This window comes from Corapipo altera, unplaced genomic scaffold (genome assembly GCF_003945725.1).
Source record: "Corapipo altera isolate COAL_440 unplaced genomic scaffold, ASM394572v1 0, whole genome shotgun sequence".
Lineage (NCBI taxonomy): Eukaryota > Metazoa > Chordata > Aves > Passeriformes > Pipridae > Corapipo > Corapipo altera.
Window position 1 is genome coordinate 50,458,897 of NW_020884872.1, and position 22,425 is coordinate 50,481,321.

Below are 22,425 nucleotides of genomic sequence, written 5' to 3' on the forward strand. Positions count from 1 at the left end.
TGGCAGAGCTTGCCATTTTCCTTACTGTAGGATTAAGCTGTAATGAAGCACGGTTGCAAAAGTACTGGATATAGATGCCAGTAGAAAGACAGCAAAACAAAAGTATCTTCTACTTACATATTAAAAAGGTCCTTTATTTCAGGAATCAGCACAGATAATATCTTCTACCTGGAATAACTTCCCTCAAGCAATCATAGCATATCATTGTTTAACTGAGCTAAACAATTTGCATTTTCCTCCTTTCCTATGCTCTCACAGGAAACTATACCAAAACTTTATATTATTAATGCAAATGAGTAGGTAGAATACAAAATAAATTTCTTTCCCAACTCAAAATTCAAAAGGCTATTTGCTCTGCAAAAGACTCTAGACCTGGACGTCGCTCTCGTGTAATAACACGCTTTCCCATTTTCAAAAAATTTTCCCCTCAGATTTTCTGATCCGTTATGTGAAAATAGTTACTATTTTGTTTTGAAAGGAAGTTAAGATAATAATACAAAAAAAAAGATAGATATGAACCTAACCCTGATCACTTCCATAGATTGCTACTTTTCCTCCCTCAAATAACTTAGTCATTACTGATCACTGTTGATTAGATGGATAATGCAGATCCACAAACTGTACAGCATTTTAATATTTTTGAAGGGTTGCAATTTTTCAAGGGGGGTGTGTTTCTCTGCTTTTGTAAGAAGGTATCAGAAATGTTAAGCTATGAGGCAGTACAGGGTTTCAGCAGCTCATGGACTACTGAAGGAGGCATAGGAAGAACAAGAACAAAAAAAAAGAAGCAAAACAAACAAATGGGAAAACTCTAACACTGCTCAGCATAAAGCAATAATATAAGGATCAGCTTAAAAGTGTGTGCAGTTCTCCAAAGAAACAGGTTCTATTTTTCACATCTTCAGACATCCTAGATATTATAAACAGAAGTATATGCTCAGCAAAAGACTCATGGAAGAATAAAGAGGATCTTGAGTAGCTGGCACATGCTCTAGTCTCAGCAATACCTGCCTGTCAGGAGCTATCACATAGAAAAGAGTGAGCTGCATCTATGAAGCTTTATGGTGAACACCTAGATCCTTTTTTTGGAAGCTCTGGGTATGAGATACCTGTCACTTGAGAAAGTGTAAGCTTCAGTAGCATAAAGTTAAACAGAATGACTGTTACAGGAGTCTTACATTAATTGCCCTCATTATGGTACTTGAACACATGATCAGAATCAAGCCACCCTTGAAGCCAACATGACACTTTCCTGTGGAACCATTCCCAGATCTTACTGCTTTGCTACCAAAGTAATTTTAAACAGACCTACATTTTTTACACATAGAAGCACCCATAAGACTGCTTCACCTATTGCTCTATGGCAATGATGTGAGACATGGAGCCACAGAACCTGGTCCAAAACCTGGCCTGAAGGGTAAGTCCAAATTTATAATCCCTTTAATTTGTAAACTTGAAATGAATTAGCAAAAATAGTTCTTAAGAAAAAAAAAATCTCCATTTTTAAGAAAATATTTAAGTAGTTTAATAAAAATTCAGTAAACTTCATTAAAAAACCAATACAAAAAACCTCCCCAGAGGATACCCAGTTGTAATTCAGTTTGTAGATGGCCTGTAAATGTTTCAAGTGCAACACTGAAAGTCAGAGCAAATAGATAGAAACACAGCCATTTTTTTTTCAGACAAATTAATCACAGATATCAAACCTGGGAAGCCTGTTAAAGCACCCATCAAGGCAGAACATTCTATAGCTCTCACTTTCAATCCAGTTGCTTAGTGATTCATCTTAATACTTCATCCGAATAGATCACACAGAGATGATACATCCCAGAAACAAAGTGACCATCATAACTCTTCCAGCAATTACGAACTGAAATCTAGAGGTCCATTAAGATTGAAGTTATACAAGTAGCATCTTGCCAATGGTTTTTTTACCTAAAGAGAACTCTTCTTCAAAACATATGGAATTTAGGAAAAAGAAATCTCATTACAGATTACCCTAAAAGAGAAAAAAATCCTACTCACCAGACAAGATGAGTGAATACACAGATACTAGAAAGATAGCATTGCTGTATTCTATTACTTCTAATTTTTATTTCTAGCTAAACTCGCTTTATTTTGAGGTTTGAAACATTCACATACATGAAACATAAACAAAAACAGAAAATCCACTAGCATATTGGAAAAACTAAGTACTCACTGAGATTATAAAAAAAAGCTTGTGAAGACTTAGCAAGACTTGTCAGGACCAATCAACAAATAACGGCTTTACTTAGAAGCATTAAAGGCTGAATCCTCAAATATCTGAGACTTCAGAACCCAGTAAAAAACCCCAATCAAACAGTATTATCAGAAGAGAACCTGTCTGTAGTCTGTGCTATTTTTAAACCTTCAAAAATTTTACTTTTATCTCAATGGTGTTATGCTGCATTTTGCATGGTAGAAGGAAACAACACAATCTTGAAAGCAGTTGCAAAGCTTCCTAACCATATCAGCCATATATCCCACTTTTGGAAGTCACTCTGTCTAATACAGTTAAGCCTCAGGAGCACTTTCAGAAGAATTTGAGTGAACACTAGAATGCAATACCTATCTAAGTGACAGAACTACCCACAGAGCAGGCTATTCTAACAAAGCAAGCAAGCCAAGTTAGCCATCCGAAGAAAAAGCAGACTTGCATGTTTTCATAATCTTTAAATCTGTAGAAGATCTAGAAAGAACTTTCTGGTCACAAAGCTACAGCACTTACTATCATTAAGCAACTAAATAAGCCACTTTACTCAAAGGAAAGATTTTGATGCTTAATGCAGGAGGAATGGGATTCTCTTCTTTCTTGATCCAAAGGTGCGAGAAATCACCAACTTACCCCACAGGACAAGTCAACGACCTCATATGACCTGTATATGGTAACTTCAGCATCTTCAAGGTCATGCTGTTCATCAGTCCCTTCAACCACTACATGAAGAGCTATACAGTGACATTTAAAATGTACCAGTGGAAGGGAAAAGACTAGGAGATTAACTCATTCCATCTCTTAACTATAATTCTCAGCATATTCATGTTTCATATTTTGTTTTGCTTAAAAAGAATAGTACTTTAAAATAAAACAATTCCTCAGGTACAGACGACAGGAGAGGCCTTGCTGCCCGTTTAACTACTGTAGGCAGGACAGGATTTCTAAGCAATTTAGATATTGCAGTAAGACAACTTGTTTATTTCTTCCCTCCTTGGTTGATGGACCAGAACCTATTCCCAAAAAATGATCCTAGGAAATGTATCCAGCCTTTGTACTATTCCAACTTTGAAAACAAAAAGACAGGAAAAATCTATTTTACTAGTCCAAGGAATATCCATATTGAACTATTTCCAGATACAGTCATACAAAATTTAATAATAATTACTTGGCAAGGGAACTACCTATTTAATATTTGTGTTTAGACATAATTGCTAAGAAAAATCTCGTAAATTTCTATTATGAAAAAAAGTCTTCATCTTTCCACGCAATTATTAATCTTTTGTAATGTGGTTATCTTGATCAGGAAACAAATTAATTAGTAGCAGTTCAAGAAGTTAACTGTCCCTTATCAAGAGATTCCATCATCACTTAAGATGTTTCCTGAATCTTCAAGAAGACTCTCAGAAGCACGGCACCTTTGCATTTTCTTTCCCAATCATTCCATAATATCTGCCAGAAGATTGCACAGACAGACCATTCCCTGAACGAATGTCACAGTACACCAAAACAACTAAAGAAGTTTCTCTGTAGCACTAAACCTGCATTATATGGGAAAACTGTGGTTTAAACAGGTTTTAAAATGGTTTTTGGTGGTCTCTTTGCAAACACATGCTTCTTCTTCCCAGCACCCTCCGTGTTATCCATGCAGGAATGTCCTGGGAAGGTGTCCTGAGGTGTTTCCCATTGGCCTTTGTTAACTCCTTCCTGTGATTGGGTGTTCCTGTAAACCCCTTGAGACTTCTAATTGGTTACTCTGTGAATCCTCCTAAACCCTATAAATGTAACATCCCCCACAATAAACACCCTCTTGCCTCCTCTCCACGCCCGGTGTCCTGTCTCCCTGCTGGCCATGGGGCCACGTGCCAGGGGGAGGGGGGAGCACCTCTCCCCTCCAGGCTCAGGGCCTGAAAAGACCCCTGAGAAACCCCTGGAGTTCCCTTTCCCCATCCTTCAAAGCGTCGCAATGGTTCTTCAGATGGAAATGGAACTAGAACTGGGCCGCCCCACGCCATGAGTGGGGAAAGGGATCCAGATTTCTCTTTTACAAGGATCTTAGGAAAAGATTCTGTCTTCATCAACTTGTTGGAATAATCTCTCACACTGAGTTTGCAAAGAATATCTAGAAAAGACTCATTTATTAAAAAAACAGACCAGATTTGAGTGTCTAACTTAGTACAAATTTGTTCTGATGATTCTTCTTGAAATATTGAATCTTGATTAATTAAGAGGAAGAGAGAAGAAGCAAGAGTGGTGTAGTTTTTAAAAGAAAATACCACAAAGGAAGCTGAGTATCTAAACAGAAATAGTTAAAGCAATTCTCTTAATTTTCATTTCCCAACAAGGTAAGGGGGAGCAGAAAGAACTGCTTTGCTTTCTCCTGCCTTGTCTGGAAGACACTGCACAAGAGAAAGAAAACCTCACCTACTGTACAACAAAAAGAGAGAATGGATGAGTCGTTGGAGTCACAGCCCAACATAGAAGGGTTTTGTCAAAGCAGTGTTAGCAACAATCTTTTTTTTTTTTTCCTGTGGAACAGATACTGAAATCTGAACAGGAAATATGTGAAATAGACTTAATATAACTGAAGCAGGAAAATGGTGAATGGTAACGTTTATGTTGATTTTAAGGGTTTTTGTCAGCTTTTAGGTTACTTTCCATATCACACAATCTGTTGGGGCACAAATGCTAATAAATATATACATTAGTGAGAATTTATTTGAATTTGTATTGTATACGAATAGCACATAGACGATCGCAAACCAAGTATTGCACTATTTTTTTTCCTGAAGTAAAACTTTTCAAACTCTCATAAAATGTTTGTTCCATTTGTGTGATGTACTACGGATCTTACAGTCTTCCCTACAAATTTGCAACAGCAAAACCTTAACTTTCATTAAAAATAGTATTACTGTCTGTTTTACTCTGAATTGAAGCTTGAAAAGATCTTCCATGTTACATAAGAGCTAAAAAACCGAACGCAAACAAATAACAACAAACCCCCAAACCAAACAAATATAAACCCCCAAGCTTCAATTTTGGTTTTCCCCCCAACATTGTCACTTTGTGCCCTGATCTTGGACTCATGACACAATATTGCAAACCAAGTAATAATCTCAATTTCACTGTAAATCTTTAATATATTATTGTTCTCATGTCAATTATATTAAACTCAAAGTATTTATTAACAAAGACTTTTTTAAAAAATGAATACCTCAGTCTGACCTTCATGGGCACTGGATTCATGAGTGACACGAATAGCCTAAAATTAAAACATATTTCAATCAGACCTTAAATGAGAGACTTCCAATGTTTTAAGATCTACTTATGCTCTTTGTTATATCAAATGCCATAGATGTAAGTATTTTTGTTCAGTGCTTGTAATAAATAAATAAGATAATAAACAAATAATCTCCACATCCAAGGATCTTGGAAGACCAATATTTCAGTTGCATTACAATCAATTCAGATCAAATATCTGACAGTTTGAAATGGCACTTTTACACAAAGAAAACACTACAAGCAAGTGTTTTTGTTTACCATCACTTCTCGAGCAGACAAAATAACTTAGATAGAGGCTCCGATCAGGTATTTTGTATATTTCTATAGAAAATGTCATCAAACCTATGCTGTTTCTGTTTGTTACTACTTCCTTCAACTACATATTAACACTCATATTCCTAGGGGCTTCACAATAAGCTTAAATTGAACTCAGATTTAGAAATCATCAAGGTTTTCATTTTTACAGAGGATCACCATTACCATCAGGAGCAACCATGTTGTTCTCCTTTCACCACTGGCCAGATGTTTCTGTCACATCCTTTTGAACAGCACTAATGATGAGGCTAACCACTTTACCAGCTAGCTCATCTCATTGTCTGGGGTCGTGGGGGAAGGAGATTATATTTCAGCCAAATCAGCTCTTTTGTGTGCCTCAACTGCTAAACCCACGGAGATGTGACTAGAAGGCACAAATGAAAAGAGAAAGCAGAAGGACCATCCTTTCAGCAATAGCACCAAATCAGCCTAAGTTGACCATTAAACTGCATCCTGAACACACAAAAAAGAAGATTATGCACGCATTTCTCATGCATTTCAAAGTAATTTTAAACTAAGCCAGTGAATTAATATGGATGAGGAACACTGCCAAAAACCATTCTGCTGACTGAGCTATGGGCAGCAAAAAATACTCTAAAATACCAAAGGAGAGTTTTCTTTGTAGCAACTGTCTGATCACAAGCTCACTGTAAAACCAAACTGTTTAGGTGCTTCACTGAGTCAAGTCCTATGGACAGTACCTGCTCATGCAAGTAATTCTTATACCATTTTAAATAAAAGTAAAAACACATACTAACTTCATAAGTTTCTAGATATTTGGCCCTCTCTTCAGGAGTCATAGATAATGAATCTTCTAGGAATTTCTTCAGTGAAGAATTAGTTTCTTAAAAAAACCAAAAAACGATTAGTGTCATGTTTTAATTCCAACTTCATTCAAAGCTTACAGAATCCAACAAAAGATTTGAAGATAGAATTACACTATGTCTTAAAGACCCTGAAGGTTGACTGCAAGAGGAACTGCTACCTGCTGCAGTTTGCAATGTTTCAAGTGCTTTAGTTGTACATTAGTATAAAATACTGGGTTTGTAATTATAGGTAGAAATGCACTTTGAACAGAGTTCATCATTTATGAATGGTTATATTCAGAGAAAACAGTACAAAATGTATCCTTCCTTTACAAAATGTATCCCTTTCCTTTAAGGAAAAAGCCAACAAAAAACCCAACCAAAAAAACTTACCAAAGTTCATTTTATCTCTGTTGTTTGCAATAGCATGAATTAGCCCAATTGTTCCACAAGCATTGTTAATGGTCTGTTTCATGAAATACACTGATGATTTCACGTCTTGCCCCTTAGCTTTTATTCTCTCTTCTTCTTCTGTTCTGAAGGTTTCATACTATAAAGACAGTTAAAGACATTTCACAAATAGTACAAATAGCTGCGTTATCAAGCAAAAATAATTTATAAAAAGCAACACCTAATTAATATTGTAATTTGAAATATTTAACGTGGGTGGTCCAGCAGGTGTATGTAAACTTACTCACCTGAACAGCTCTATATTGTTTCTTAAACCAATGCCTTGACACTAACCAAAATACTGTCACATTTGAAACATCATTTTGAATTATGTGTTATCTGACATAACTTCAAAAATATTTAAATTATTTCCTTGATCTCAGCACCTGTCATCATCTCTCTTCAATTCCACAAAAGGCTTTTTAAGGACACAAGGCTCAAAGTGCTTTCTAGAAAACCGTGATACTTCAGGTGATTAATCATCATGAAGCATTCTTAAAATTTCATTGTTACATTTCATTTTTCCCAGGAATATAAAATAAGATTTATATAAACACATTTATATATTTTTATAGGGCCCTAAAACAGGCCCTTCAAAAGCCATATTCATAAAAAAAATATTTTCTGTAGTAAAAATGAATTTAGTTTGACTGAACGATCTTGCTCAGTACTTGTTTTATAAAGACAATAATTGACTAAAATCTGTTACACTGCCCAATAGTGTGTTGTTTTGTGGAGGTTTTTTGTTGTCTGTGGTTTGTTGGTCCTTTAGGGGGAGCGTTGAGGGGTTTTTTTGGTTGGATTTGTTTCTTTGTTTTATTTTTGTTTGGTTGTTTTTTCAAGATTTTAATTTCAAATAGAAAAAGAAAGAAATCCGCAAATGTTCCAGACAATGCTTCCTCTTTTGCCTCTTTTACTAGGTACTTTTGCAGACAAAAAAAATTGAAATAGATGGGCTTTTTATGGAAATGTGACAAAAGGAACATATGAATGCAGAATGTTATCAAGGAACTCTTCCAGAAAACTCATGAGAAATTTCCCTCAGACTCTATGTACCGTCAGTGACAAAAAAAACCCAAGAAATTTTTCCAGCATCTTATTCCACACTTGCATCTTGTCTGAATGTTCTTCATAATCTAACTAATATCAAGAGAATTACAAACCATTTTAACTTGGCACCACTTAACTACAAGTTACCAAAAAATAAGCTTAATTGAGATAAAAATTTCATAGAGCTTAATTGGAGAAAAAGTTCAGAGTAGAGAAGGTAAACAATATAGCTGCCATTCATTCCCTGCCAACCAAAATAAACTCCATGGCAAAAAATAAATACATAAATGCTGAGAATACCAAAAATACAATTTTGAGCAAGGCATAGACCAGATCACTTCCTAACCTGAGCTATCCCATTCATCAGACCATGTCCAGTATGGCCAACACTCACAGTATTCACTTTATCCACAACCCACAATGCAGACTAAGAAAGCCATTGAATTTTAAACTGGACAACAACCCTAAAATTACCTGTATGACAACAAGAGTATCTTGCCCTAAAAGCAAGTTAAAGAAAATTGATATAAAGGAAACATGAAAAAATGGAACTTCAGACAGAATAGACATGTTAGAGAAGTGTTTGCAAAGGCAGCAAAATTAATTAAGAGGCACACTTTCATAAACATAGACACAGCCAAGAAACAGAAACAAATAATAAATTAAGTAAAAACATAATATTACAGGCCATTCTGAAAGGGAGGCTGAGGAGTAGAAAATTACTCCAGAAATACAAAATAATGCTGAAGGGTCTTGTGGAGTTCATACAGGAGAACGAAAGGTTCAGAACATTGGGACTTCACACGAAAGAGTCAGCCTTCACACACTCAAGCTAACCAGTTGACAGAAACACTTGTGTCCCTTATGTTTCAGAAGGATTAACATGCTGAATGTTTGGCTAGTGGACAAATTTGATTGATTGATGCAACAGAGCATATGGTTTTTTCTCTGGTTTTCTTTGTCATATGCTTCTTCGGGATGAAACTGGATACGCCTTCTGGAACAAGAGGAAGGTTGTTCTTTCCACTGGATGGTGCTCCCATAACATGGTCCAAAAAAAAGGTGGTTTACGTAAGTAGGGAGGCAAAACAAAAGTGACAGTCACAGAAGGAGCTCAGAACCTGTAGCTCGAGCACCCAGACACAAACTACAGCACACAGATAACAATGACTCAAAGGTGACAGAGAGGACATTTCCTGAAGACAGGTGAGTGAAGAGCTTGCTTAAGCTCAAAACTATCAAGGTGGCCAAAATAAAGCTTGAAACGGACTGCCTGCATAGCTGTTCTGGAAAAACTGAGAATGCAGAGGTTTACAGGACCTAACATGTAAAAAGACTGAACTGTCACTCTTCTCTGTATTTAAACACATTTTGTTGTAGAAGTTAAGCTTTAATAGCTAAGTGGTTTGTCCTCACAAACCACGTGTTCTTTTTGAGGGACATATTAAAAGAATGAAGTTTGGGCAGACCTACTTCAAGCTTTTTGGTTGACCTTATCACAATCACATAAGATTTTTACAAATTGAAAGATCACTATGAATAACACCATGTAGACACACATGATGACACAAAAGAACCAGACTTGAATGTTTAACCAAACCAAGTGCTCCAAAGTCTACTATAGAGAAAGAAGGGGTGGAAATTGTCTTTCATCTTAGAAATACACCCCATCTGTCCATGAAGCAAAAGCCATATCAATACTGATGACTGAACTGAAAGTGGATGGAACTTTGGTCAGTGCAACAGGATGAAAACTTAAAAAGTAGTTGCACTTGATAGTCCTCTACTCTACTTCTTATTTTGCCTTTGCTATTGTAGTTTTCTGCTAAAAATAGGAGAATTGAGCCATTTCACAGTGCATATTAAAAAAAAAGTCATAAATTGTCTATAATAGAAAAATGTGAGATATTCCTCTCTGCTTCTACATTAGCTTTTCCCATTCAAATTTGAAAAGAAATTAGCAATATACTTGCAAGTTATCAAAAGAAGGTTCTGAAGGAAGCATTTTGTTGTGTTATTTTTAATTAAGAAGTCTCTTGAATAAGGCTTCAGTCTCACCTTGAATCTATTATGGTACCAAAGTACAAGATTCAAACTGCTGATCCCCATTTCATTTACAACCAAAACAATGAACTGGTTATTAAATAAACATTTACCTTTTCTGTTATTGGAAAGAGAAGTAGCACTGCACATACAGGTCTTGGCACCATGCTAAGCAACTCTGGTTCCATACCATAAACGTCTACAAATTGCCAGTCAGGATGTATACCCAACTGTTTGAGGAACTGGAAAATAAAAAAAAATAGTATAATATTAAATCAGTACGTTCATATACTATCTTTTCAGAAGCATAACAGAGTATTTACAATGTGAAATACATTGCAACAAGTCATACTTTCCAAAATTTAAGGAGAATAAATAAGATTCAAGTTTTAAGAAATAAGGCTGAATAAATCATAGTGCTAACAAAGACACACAAAATCCCCATGTTTTATGCATTTTAATAGTCTTTATGAAAGGAAAGTGGAAACACTCACAGCACTATTTACTAAAGCATTAAAGCATTACAAACTCCTGAATTAAGTATTTAACATAATTAGAACTCCACAGATATAGGGCACCTTCTATTACTCTTGTTACAATACTACCTAGAAACTTTACAATCCAAGAAACTGTAACTTCTAGTAAGCAATGAGAGTGGTGACAAGAAACGATGGTCAGCACTACAGAGGAACAGCAAGAGCACAGGCTTAGTCTGACAAGCAGTGATCTTAACACTCAGTCTGCCTAACAACTTTATTGTAGAACCATAAAACAAAAATAAAATACTAAACAGACCCAAAATAGGCAAAGAAGATATCCCTCTGTGTATCAAGAGGGTTTTGTTCAGGCTTGGAAAACAATAAAAAAAAAAAGGATTAAAATATCCTTCTAAAAATTAAGTAGATGTTAAAAACTGTGCAGCATTAGCCTCTGTGTAAGAGACTGACATTTGGGTAAGATCTGAGCAACAGATGGCAGGACGGGAAGGATCCTTAAAACAAATATATGGAACTAATTTTTAACGTGGATACATGCAAAGAAAAAGATGGAGTTCAGTCAGTGACAGTCAGGTATGTAATCTTTGGCAACTGGGGTAAAAAAAAAGGCAAGACTGTATTTAGCAAGGACAGGGAAAAGAAAATTTGTAGGAATAAAACCAAGTTGTTAGGAACCAGGTAAAGTTCTCTAGCGGGACAAAAATCAGTATTAGATGTGACACAGGAAAGTCAGAAAAATAAATGTCACCAGCAACAGCTTCAATTTTAATAAGCTACACTAATACTTACATTAGACTTCTATATTTTCCCCTCCCTCAGTAATTTTCTGGCTCTTTCCTTGGCCAGACAAAGATTTTGGTACAAAAAGGAGTCAGTAAAGCAACAGGAGGTGAAGTACCCCTTCCCCACTGACAAAACCATTCCTGTTAAAGGACAGCAGACAGCTCTGTATGCTTTTTAGACAGTGTCAATTATAGGGAGAGACCTGTGCTGCTTTGTGTTCCAATTACTCAGTGACTACACAAACAATTTTATTCTACTGGAAGGAACAGTTAGGGTACTTCAAGGGCTCACTCACTTTCCACTGCTTACCTTCTCTTAACTTAATGATACTACGAACTCAACATAACATAAAATAGCAGCCCTAGATCTGCACAAGAGAGTATCAGATTCTCTTTCACAGACACTGCTTATCACACTGCTGATTTATAGGTCTTCAAGCTTTTTACCTTAGAAAAGAAAAAAAAACTTGGATATATTACAGAAGTCTTACAGGAGATTAGGAACACCACCCCCACAACCCCCCCACGTCTGTATCTAGTATTAACTGTTTCAGAACTTTCTTTTACTGATTGTTATCATATTTTTGGTTGTCTCTTTTGTTATTTTAAAATACCTTCCTGAAAAACATTTCCTGGTTTTTCACTGGTCCAGCTAACCATTTTCAAAAAGCAACTTTTGAAATTACTTTACACACACTCCTGCACCCCTTATCTGCACTTACTATGAATTTCTCATTTCCCACAGTATTCCAGAAGGCCCTTCTTTCTCACTTGATTATTGCTGGTTTTAACTAGTTAAGGGAAAGTGCAGAGAAGATGGAGGCAGAATCATCTCAGCAGTACACAGTAAAACAATGAGAAAACACAGGCAAATTTGAACTCGATAAGGAAGGCATTTAAAAATAAATTTTAAAAATAACAACCATGGCAAAACACTAGCACAGACTGCCCAGGAGGCTGAGGAGTCCCTATCTTCTGAGAAATTCAGAACTTGACAGGCTGTTGAGAATCTGTTTTGAACAGAGCATGGCTGGTCTGAAAAACTCAAAAGGTTCCTTCCAGCCTACCTCATTCTATTCTAAATGATAACAAACTGTAAATCTGTATGTCTAAATGTTGGTTAATAGCAAAAACACTACAGGAAGAACATTCAGACATGTTCCCTGTGCAGCATGTGGTATAACCTATACTGTTTTCATTGTTGGTACCACAACTTTAACCTACCAGATGTTAAGCACTGAAAGAAACACAGAGCAGTTATCTTTAATACACTATTCTGTTCTGAGGCACACCGGCTACTGTTTAGGTTCATGAGATTTATTTCATTTAAAAAACAGGAAAAGTGATCGTGCTTATTATTTAAGGATCCTCAAAACCAGAATGGAAATGCAGTGGACAAAGGCAATCCAGGTGACTTGACTTCAGCCGTTAAGAATACTACTTCTGCCAACACAATTACAGAGACAGCAAGAAGATTTGATCTGTGGGATTGATGGTGGAAAGGGTAAGTGGGGTAAGGCAGCGTAAGGGTGCAATTTATTTTAACAGAAAACTTCTGAAGTAGTAAATGTGCAATTTAAATATTGTCTGAAGTAGCAACGTGCTTTTCTACTTTGTCACATGCATGTAAAAACAGGGAGGACAAAAACTGAAACAAAATAGGACCTTGAAATTTAAGTGCAATTAAATTTGGACAGCATCTGCAAATATTTCAAGATAGTCACATTCTAAATACTAAGGTGTTATACCGAAGACTTTGAGTTTTCCATATCTTAGTGAGGTGTTTGTATACAAGTTGGAACTGTGAAAACATAAAACTGGCAAAACACACAAACATTTCCAGACACTCAGATGCCAAAGTCAAAGAGCTTCTGTAGGAAGAACCAACTGTTGTAATCCTCTTCTAAGCACAAATGCAAACCAAGACACCAACGAAGTCTACAATTTATTGTACTTCTACTCAGTGGATTAAAACATAGCTGTAAAATATAACTGATGAGATTATCATCAAGAAAATTATTCATTCTTTAAAGTATCCAATTCTTATTAAACTAATCTATACTAAAAATATAAATGCACAATATTTTGCTTTCAATTCTTTATACATAATTCCTAGAGGCATATAACAAAACCAAGTCTGTTTCACAAGTGAAATTCCTTTCTAAAAATAAAGGAACCACGCAAATAACATTTTATTGTTAGGGCATTACAAGGATATATTTCTTCATTCTTTTAACATTTATGGAATTAAAACAAAGGAATAATTTTTCAATAAATCTCAGAGAAGGCGTGTCACCTCGGTAGGCAGGAGCTGTAGAAACTTTAGCTCTGTACAGCAGGTCAAAAGGCATACCAGGAACAAAGAGATAGCTGGAACTTACATGAGGTGCATTACTCTTCTGTACCACCTACTTCTCACTTAGGATGGCCCCATTATGATCTTGCTCAAACAAGGGATGCTCCATTATAACAGACTTCCTTGGGACATTCAAGATTTATTATAAATTCTTTAATATCCTCAAGCTCTCTATTTCAGGACCTCATAATGAAGTTCAGAGAATACAGCCCATTTATCATCATGACAAATTCGTTTTGCAAGTTTTGCAATGAAGGAGGGAGAAAGAACACCTTCAACATCAACATGATCAAAAATGTGAGAAAACATACACCCACAAAATTCTTATCCTTCCACTTGTGTTTATTTCTTTAGGGTGTCTAAAAGAGCAGCACTGACTTATAGTTAGTGTTCCTGTTCTTCACAATGAGAGGTATATATTTTTAATATATCCAAGGAGTAGTTTGGAAACTGAATACTCAGTATGCCCAGGCAAAGGCGTATATATTGGCCCCGGGCATCCCAGAAGCAGCAACGCAAAGCATGCACCAAACTGGACTAACCAGCTGATCCAGGCTTCTTTCAAAACCATCCCAGGAAGCAAGAGCTTTAGAATGCTTCCAGCAGAGTCCTGAGATGCAGCTACTGAGCCACTGGTTCAAAACAGGATATCCTGTTATACTTAAGAGACCTGTTTCCATGATCTAAAAAGTCATTCATAACAGGGATGAGCTGGATAAATCCACTCTTCTAAATAAGCTGTTATACATATTTCTTTTTTACAGTTCTACTATAACAATAATTGGATTCTACTGATTCTGCTGGTCCTTTAAGAAAGGAAAATGTGGAAGTGGGGAACAGCATTTTCAGTGCAACAAGATAACGTATGACATGAACCACTGTCACTTATTCTCCACTCTGTAGCACCCCATTCTGTCTTCAAGACAGTAAGGGTTTCCTTGTTACAAGAACTAAGAAACTGAGCAATAAAGAGCATAAGAAAAGGCCAGAAGAGGCAAGTACAAACAGAGAAATTAAAGATATGGTTTTCTTTGCTTTCATTTACTGAAAAACACACAAAGACAGACCTAAGTCAATCTTTCAACTATCCATATAAATAACCCCAAAACAAATTACAATTTTCTCTTTGCAAAATATCTACCTATTTAAACTCAGTAAGACAGCTACATAGCTGGAGGTATCTTAAACTAGAAGCCATTTATGACGTGCTCTCCCAGTGGACATCTACAATCCCTTCATATTTGTCCTTGTCTTTGCTATGCTGTGCCATAGTCCCAGCACTCCCCCTTTGATGGCTCTGTGGAAGGCTTTCTGAGGTGTAGTCTTTACAGAAGGACACACACACAGTCCTCCTAGTTTTCCACTTTCTCAGTCTACACCCATAACAACAGGCTGTTTTCCAAGTGGAGATGCATGCTATCTCCACTGTTTTCATTCTGCTTACCACAAGAGTTAAACTCCACTCCCTCACCTGAAAAAAAAAGTAAGTTTAGCTAAGCATTTTCAGAAGGACATCTGTGTTTCTCCATTTCTGACATCCTTTCACTCCAACACAGGAGCTCATCTATGAGTGCTAGTTCCCAACACACTTCAAGAAACCAAAAGCACCGTCTTTTCAATTACTTTGATCAGTTTAGCTTTCCTTTGGCAAAGCTTGTGGGATAGTGTTTCAGAGTTCAGAAAATGGAAAGACCTTAGGAAGATACTGTTTCCAAGATAATTAATACTTAATCCATCTCTGTATTTGCCTAACACCCTGAAGATATGTGTTCCATAAATGGTCAAAGATTGGCTGCATCCAGTTTCTGCCATTTGTTCTATGTTTGAGATCTTTATTGCCCTGTAACTTTAAAGTCACAGCTGTCAAGGGTGCTCATGAGCTAAAATAAATCTCTTTATGTAGCTGACTCTCAATACCTTAATGGCTTAAAAAAACCAACCAACCAAAAAAACCCAACCCCAAAAAGCAGGATCAAAGGCCTGAAAATAATGCTGGAAGGTAACTAAGAACCAGGAAGTTCTGGCTCTATGGGGCAAGAGAAACCCAAGCCACAGCCAACTCTCAACAGTTTACCTTTGAGCTACCTGAAGCCACTGCTTTAGCACTCATCAGATGCAGCCAATTACTTTACCCTTATCTGGATTTAATGATGATGGGAGTTGATGGTACCTTATCCAGGAAGTAAGGAAATTTCTTAGAATATGTGAGATGAAGAAAGGGAAGAGAGAATGAAAAAAGGTAGGAGATCAAGAAAAAGATCCATCAATACTACTTTTTTGTTTATTTACACTTGCTGGGCAATCAATTGTGGGCTGCAAGCCAGACTGAAGCAACATCATGATGAAGAACAATCAGCTTGTGTTCTGATCTTTTCACTCAAAAATTTGCATGTAGTCTGGTTTGTTTTCTTTGGGTAGTAGAAGAAATTGAGAACAAGATATGCAGACAAGCATCATGTGGTAAACAGTGGGCAGATAAACACAATTTGCTTGCCTTCTCTCTCCCATTAGTGGGGAAAATCTCATAAGAGATTCAGGAAGAAGGGCAGCACTGGTCACAGCAGGCCCCCCAGATGAAGGTCAAAGAGAAGAAACCATTCCCTGTCACCACTGTACACAAAGTGGAGCTTTGTAAATGCTGAATCATCAATTCATTCTGTATCAGAGGTGGACAACAATTCATTCTGTCAAGACTGTAGAAGTGAAGGAGAAAAAAACAAGTACTGTGACAATTACCTTAGCACTGTATGGTACATTTAACCACTGATTTTGCTCATTACAATTACCACTGTGTGGCACATTTAACTGTGGTACATTCTTCCTTAAAAACATCACTACGAATACACAGCTGTGGTATTCTGGATGAGTCACTGCCACTGGAAATCTTTAAAACTAAGAAAGAATATTCCTCTTTACCCTCACCAGCCGGTTTCTGAAGCTTTAAATAATTCTAGCACATAGGCACAGAGATGTTCTATATCCACAAAGGACTTGGAAATTCCTAGACTTGCATTATAATATAAACACTTTCAGAGACAGAAAAACTTTTGAGATATTTCTGAACGATTTCACACACCCCATAACTGAGAAATACCAGTTCTTCTCCATTATTGCTGAATTTCTACCACAAAGACTGAAATCCTCAAATTTACAACTTATATTTCAAAACTAGAGAGCACAGAGTATGGTAAGAATATACTAAAAGCAAATGAACCTGCATTTAGTACACTTCTTTTCTAGTTACTATTAAAAAAGGGAATGATTGATACAATAATCAAAACAGCCTAAGCATTTGTTAAATCGTAATGAGAGTTTTAACTACAATCCAAAACTTCAGAGTCCATGCATTTTACAAGCCACTGAAATTTTTGTTTGAAGAGTTCACTACCACACCTAGCATGTCATTTTAGTTTGTGGAGGCACACCACTGGTTTTTTTTAATCCTGAAGACTTCTGGAATATTTTACAGAGCACAGTACAGAGTACTGCAAAAAAATGTCTGTCCTTGCAGACATCCCTCAACAGGATTTTCTAAAAAGAAGTTTGCAACTTCATTTGAATCTTGACTTACTGTTATTATTGGTTTTAACATAAGCAGGGTATGAATAACTTGTGACTAACAGCCCTGTTGCAACACAGTTCATCACTGAAATTACGAGATTAAAAGGAACAATGACTAATAAGGCAAGGTGTATTCACATTCAATGCTCACCCTTTTTTTTTTTTTTAAATAGCCACATCTCAGTCTAGATAATAACAACCCCTGCTCAGTTAAGACTGCTCAGGAAGTCTAACCGGTCTCAAGTGGCCTTTTCTACACAGAAATATTAACAAGTAATTACTTGTAGAGTACAAATTCCTATAATGCATATTCATTCACAAGTGACAGATATCCATCACCAATGCAGAGCCAATGAACAAGAGAGATGGATTTTAAATACGCTTAGAAGTATTCATTTAACATTCTTCTAGGATATTCTCCATATAAGGAACATGTAGTGATATAAAATATTTCAGCTTAAACACCAGTCACTAGTTTTTTTTCCTCAATTTCTACTTTACTTAATTTGTACCATGATGAGCTCATGTCAATATTTGGAAAGTCAAAAGAAGTTAGAGAATTTCAAATTCTACTAGTCATTTATTCACACTTATTTTCTTCCAAACTGAAATTTAGCCTCTGAATTTCAAAAAGAGAAAAAAAAAAAAAAACAAACAAGTAACATGAGGAAATAATAGCACATGTTCAGGAAGGGCTCCCAGGAAAGGCTGTCAATTTTAATTCAGGAAACTGCGATTACAAACATCTCAAATTGCTCCACAGCAGCAATACCGTAAGAATTGTAAAATTATTTGCCCTAGGAAACTATAAAGTACAAAATCACCCAGCATCAAATAACCCTTTACTCTCCTGCAGATGCAGGTTGGACGTTACGGCAGCCACAACGAAAAAAACCAAACAAGACATTCTTCACACACAAAAATTCCCAGTTTCCAAAATATTTCAACAACATAGTTTTAAGAATGTAATCTTACCGCTGGAAGCTTCAAAGCGTTTTGGCTTAAACACCATCTTTAACATTATCAACAGGCCTGCTGAAATCAACATCTGACCTCCAATGCTTGTTAAAGACGCTCAGAATTATCACTGAGAACATGATGCAGGGCTGGAGTATGTGTGATTTCCCTTCAGCCAGAGTTTATTTAGCATGAGCATTGTTTTCTGCACTAGAACAAGCTTCTTTTCTCTAGTGTGGGTTCTACCACCCTGACAAAAACAGCAACAATAAAACATGCAAATATGGTCATGTATAAGCTGCAAAGTGTAAATGGTAAAGTGACATTATTTCTTATGGTCAGCCAAAGGAGAATGAGACTGTGATACAGAGATGCAAGCAAGTCCTTACACGAGCACAAAACCATCATGTCCATGTCCACAACTGGTACATTACATGTAAATATATAATAATAATTTAATCATTAATTAACTAATTAAAACCCACCTTGAAACACATTTTATTACGTTAATAGCCAGGCCATAACTATTCTCTTTTTACTGTTGGTTTTTTGGTTTGTTTTTTTTTCTTTCATATAGTATCTTTACGTGAGAGATTCCAGTACGGTCCAACATGAGACGACTGAGCGCGGACACGCGTTAAATGAGGAAGGGGGCACTCTTCCAGGAGAAGCAGGAGCCTTTAATACAGGAAAACGAGACGAGACGGGCCCAAAGTTGCAGAGAGACTAAAGGTTACCTCAGATAAAAGCTGCTTACCTGATTCGTGACCTGAAAAGAAAGCAGAAAACAAAAGCGCGTTATGACCCCAGTCGGATCCACGGGCTAAGACCTCTCCCGTTCCCTGACATCCCCGAGGAGGCGATGCTGAGCCCGGCGCGGCCCCGAGATCTCTGCCCTTCGCCATCCTCCCGCCCTCCGTTATCCTAGCACAGCAGGCTGGCTGCCGGGCGGGCAGCCCTCCCACCGCTCATGCCGGGCACTCACGTCGGGGTTGGCCTCCAGGGGCAGCCAGCGATGGGGCTCCATGGCAGCGGTGGCGCTCCCCGTGCAGGCCGGGCAGAACTCGCACAGCGGCTCTGACAGCGCCTCGCGCCGCCGCGCCTCAGCCTGACCCGGGGCTGCGCCACCGCGCCGCTCAGGGGGGGCGGGCCGAGGAGGAGACAACCCTCGAGAGCCTGTCCGCACCTCCGCGCCGCTCCGCAGCGGCGGCCGAGGCGGCGCGGCCGGCGATGACCACCATCCGTCCCTGGATGCTCCGCGTGGCAATGCCCGGCAAATCTTCCACTCCGCACTGTTTCAGCTCCCCCCGGCAATGGATTCTCCCAGCGGGGCAAGGGGTGGTGCCTCGCCCGCCCCTGCCGCCGGGGCCCGCGGCAGCCGCTAGGGGGCGCCCCCGCCGCGGCCGCTCGGTGCCGGGGCGTGTCGGGTCCGTTCCCGCTCCCCCTCCGGCTCCCGCTGGAGCCGATCCCGGCAGGAACCAAGGGTGAGTGAGGAGCGGCCGCCAAGCTCTTCGACAGCCCGGCCCCTCTGAAATGGCCTCCAGCAGCTGAGCTGAACGGCGGCACGGGCAGCGCGCAGGGAAACACACCCATGGGGAACGGGGCAGGACACGGGGCGAGGTGGGACAAAGGGAATCAGAAGGAGCGGCAGTCGCAGTGAGCTTCCCCTACATCACAGAATGTTCTGAGTTGGAAGGGGCCCATAGGGATCATCCAGTCCAACTCCTGGCCCTGCACAGGACACCCCAAGAGTCACACCATGTGCCTGAGAGTCTTGTCTGCTGTGACCACTTCCCTGGGAAGCCTGTTCCAGTGCCCAGCCACCCTCTGGTATTTTCTAATATCTTACTTACCTCTCCCCTGACACAACTTAAGGCTATTCCCTCGGGTCCTGTCACTGGTTGCCAGAGAGAAGAGATCAGTGCCTGCCCCTCACCTGAAAAGACCTCAGTGTGTGTAGCAGGAAGGACCTGGGCAGTGAGGTCCCCATATGATCTGCTGAAAATTATTGTTAATATGTGTTAAACCCAATTAAAGATGGCATTTCTCTTCTAAAGCTGCCAGTCTCCTCATACATTCCATCTCAGGACCATAAACGTAGCATTTCTTGGCCTTTTGGCTACGATGAAGCATATCGTAATCATCATGATAAAGCATATTGTAATAGATACATAGCTTATACAGTGTAATTACATTTTATATATGTACACATACCAGATGCATACCAGATGCCTTCTTTCAAGTTAATTCAGAAAGGCTAAAAATGAAGGAACCCATCATGGCACTGGTGAGGTTGCACCTCAAGTACTGTGTTCCGTTCTGGGCCCCTTAATTTATGAAAGATGTTGAGGTGCTGGAGCAGGTCCAAAGAAGGGCAATGAAGCTGGTGAAGGGACTCAAGCACAGGTCTTATGAGGAGTGCCTGAGGGAGCTGGGGGTGTTCAACCTGGAGAAGAGGAGGGACCTTATTGATCTCTACAACTGCCTTCAAGGAGGTTGTAGCAAGGTGGGGTTCAGCCTCTTCTCCCAGACAGCTAGTGACAGGATGAGAGGACGTAGTCTTAAGCTGCACTAGGGTAGGTTCAGGTTGGACATTAGGAGGAATTTCTTCAGAGAAGCTGTGATTAGACACAGCGGTGATGGAGTCACCATCCCTGGAGGTATTTAAGGAAAGACTGTATGGGGGACTTAGTGCCATGGTCTAATTTACATGGTGGTGTTTGGTTGTAGGTTGGATTTGATGATCTCAGAGGTCTTTTGCAACCCAACTGATTCTGTGATTCTCTGATTTCTCGGCCTCAGCCCTCCCTGACTGCTGCTTTCCACCACCCTCTACAGACTGCAGCTGACCTGTGCGTCCCTTGCAGCACTTTTACAGGGCCTTGCACTTCCAGAGGCAGACATTTGGACAAGGTTTTTGTAGAAGCCCATGAGCTGGGTCTCCCAGCCTGCCTGGCCTGTGAGCACAAAGACCTGGGGCAGCGGGAAGCAGGTGTCTGAGAACGCATGTACATCTCGGTGAGCGGAGAGGGTGCAGGAAAGCTGGGATCTGTGCCAGCTCACCGGCTAATTGGAGTGCTGTGAGAGAAGGAAGGAGTGCAGCATGAGGAGCAGATGCTGTCTCTAAGTACTGTGGTACCTAGAAGTACCTAAGTGCCAGGAGGCCAGAAGGGCAGGGTGTTGGGGCACAGCTGAGGGCCCAGGCACTGGAGGAACCCAGTTCACTGATACGCTTTCTCCTGAAGAGCTTTTTGAAGAACTTGGTGTAGTTCTTTAGAGAGTTTTGATGCAAATTGCACTGCCTTCTGTAAATGTTAAATTTACTAATTGAAGAAATGATGTTTTTATTTTATTTTACCCCCTGTTATTACTGAGCAGGACTATGGTGATGCTACATGCCTATGCCTGAAGCTTCTGCTTTGGCCTGTCAACAATACTGTAGCATCTCTCTATTCAGTCTACTTGTAGCTCATGACATTTGTCTTCTAGTTTCTATACTAAGTGTCTCCTCAGAGGAACTTCTCAGTCCTCTAGCTAAAAGATGAGCCTGTACTGTCAGGTCACCATCATAGCCTGAATCTCTGTTCTCTGCCATGAAAAACTTCATAGAACACACTTCCAAAAGGCAGAATTTTCTAAAGATGCACAGTTTAATTCTGTGGATGGGCAGACAAGCTGAAATCACCGTGTACTTCACCACCTTCTGTTCCAAATTCAAAAAATTAAAAGTATGTTTACATGTTGATGAAAATAACCCAAAATAACTTCAAATTTCAGCAAATGATTTTGTAATTACCAAACCACGAAGATATTAAACTTCACATCCATCTCTACATCTTGGAGAAAGAAAGAAAAGTACCATAATGAATATTAGTCATAGTGCTAAAGGCACTACTGACAGACTTAATGAAATTGTAATGTAAAATAACATGTGAAGTTCTCTAGATAACAAAGTATGTAATAGAGTTATGTAATTTAAGAACAAAGAGATTGTTAAGTCATGTCCTTGGTATCAGAGACAGATCTCAGTGGTGCATATATCGCTAGTGTTTTGACAACCATGAGGTCATAAGAACACACACTATTTAAAATA

At 38.7% G+C, this 22,425-nt stretch overlaps 1 protein-coding gene across 2 annotated transcripts in view; it reads right to left on the bottom strand.

Annotated features, from left to right (window-relative positions):
* Positions 1-19,449, bottom strand: part of UCHL3 (ubiquitin C-terminal hydrolase L3) — a 41,746-nt gene extending 22,297 nt beyond the window's left edge. Inside the window, exons 1-6 of one of the 2 annotated variants that reach the window (XM_027646647.1) lie at positions 19,318-19,449; positions 19,090-19,101; positions 10,293-10,421; positions 7,030-7,186; positions 6,589-6,674; positions 5,448-5,495 (exon numbers count right to left, since the gene is read on the bottom strand). In XM_027646647.1, the coding sequence (XP_027502448.1) occupies positions 5,448-5,495; positions 6,589-6,674; positions 7,030-7,186; positions 10,293-10,421; positions 19,090-19,101; positions 19,318-19,359 (474 nt within the window). In that variant the 5' untranslated portion in view covers positions 19,360-19,449. Of the gene's footprint in view, positions 1-5,447; positions 5,496-6,588; positions 6,675-7,029; positions 7,187-10,292; positions 10,422-11,768; positions 11,839-19,089; positions 19,102-19,317 lie in introns of those variants that run through there. The other variant, XM_027646656.1, reaches the window with a different exon arrangement.
* Between the last annotated feature and the right edge of the window lie 2,976 nt (positions 19,450-22,425).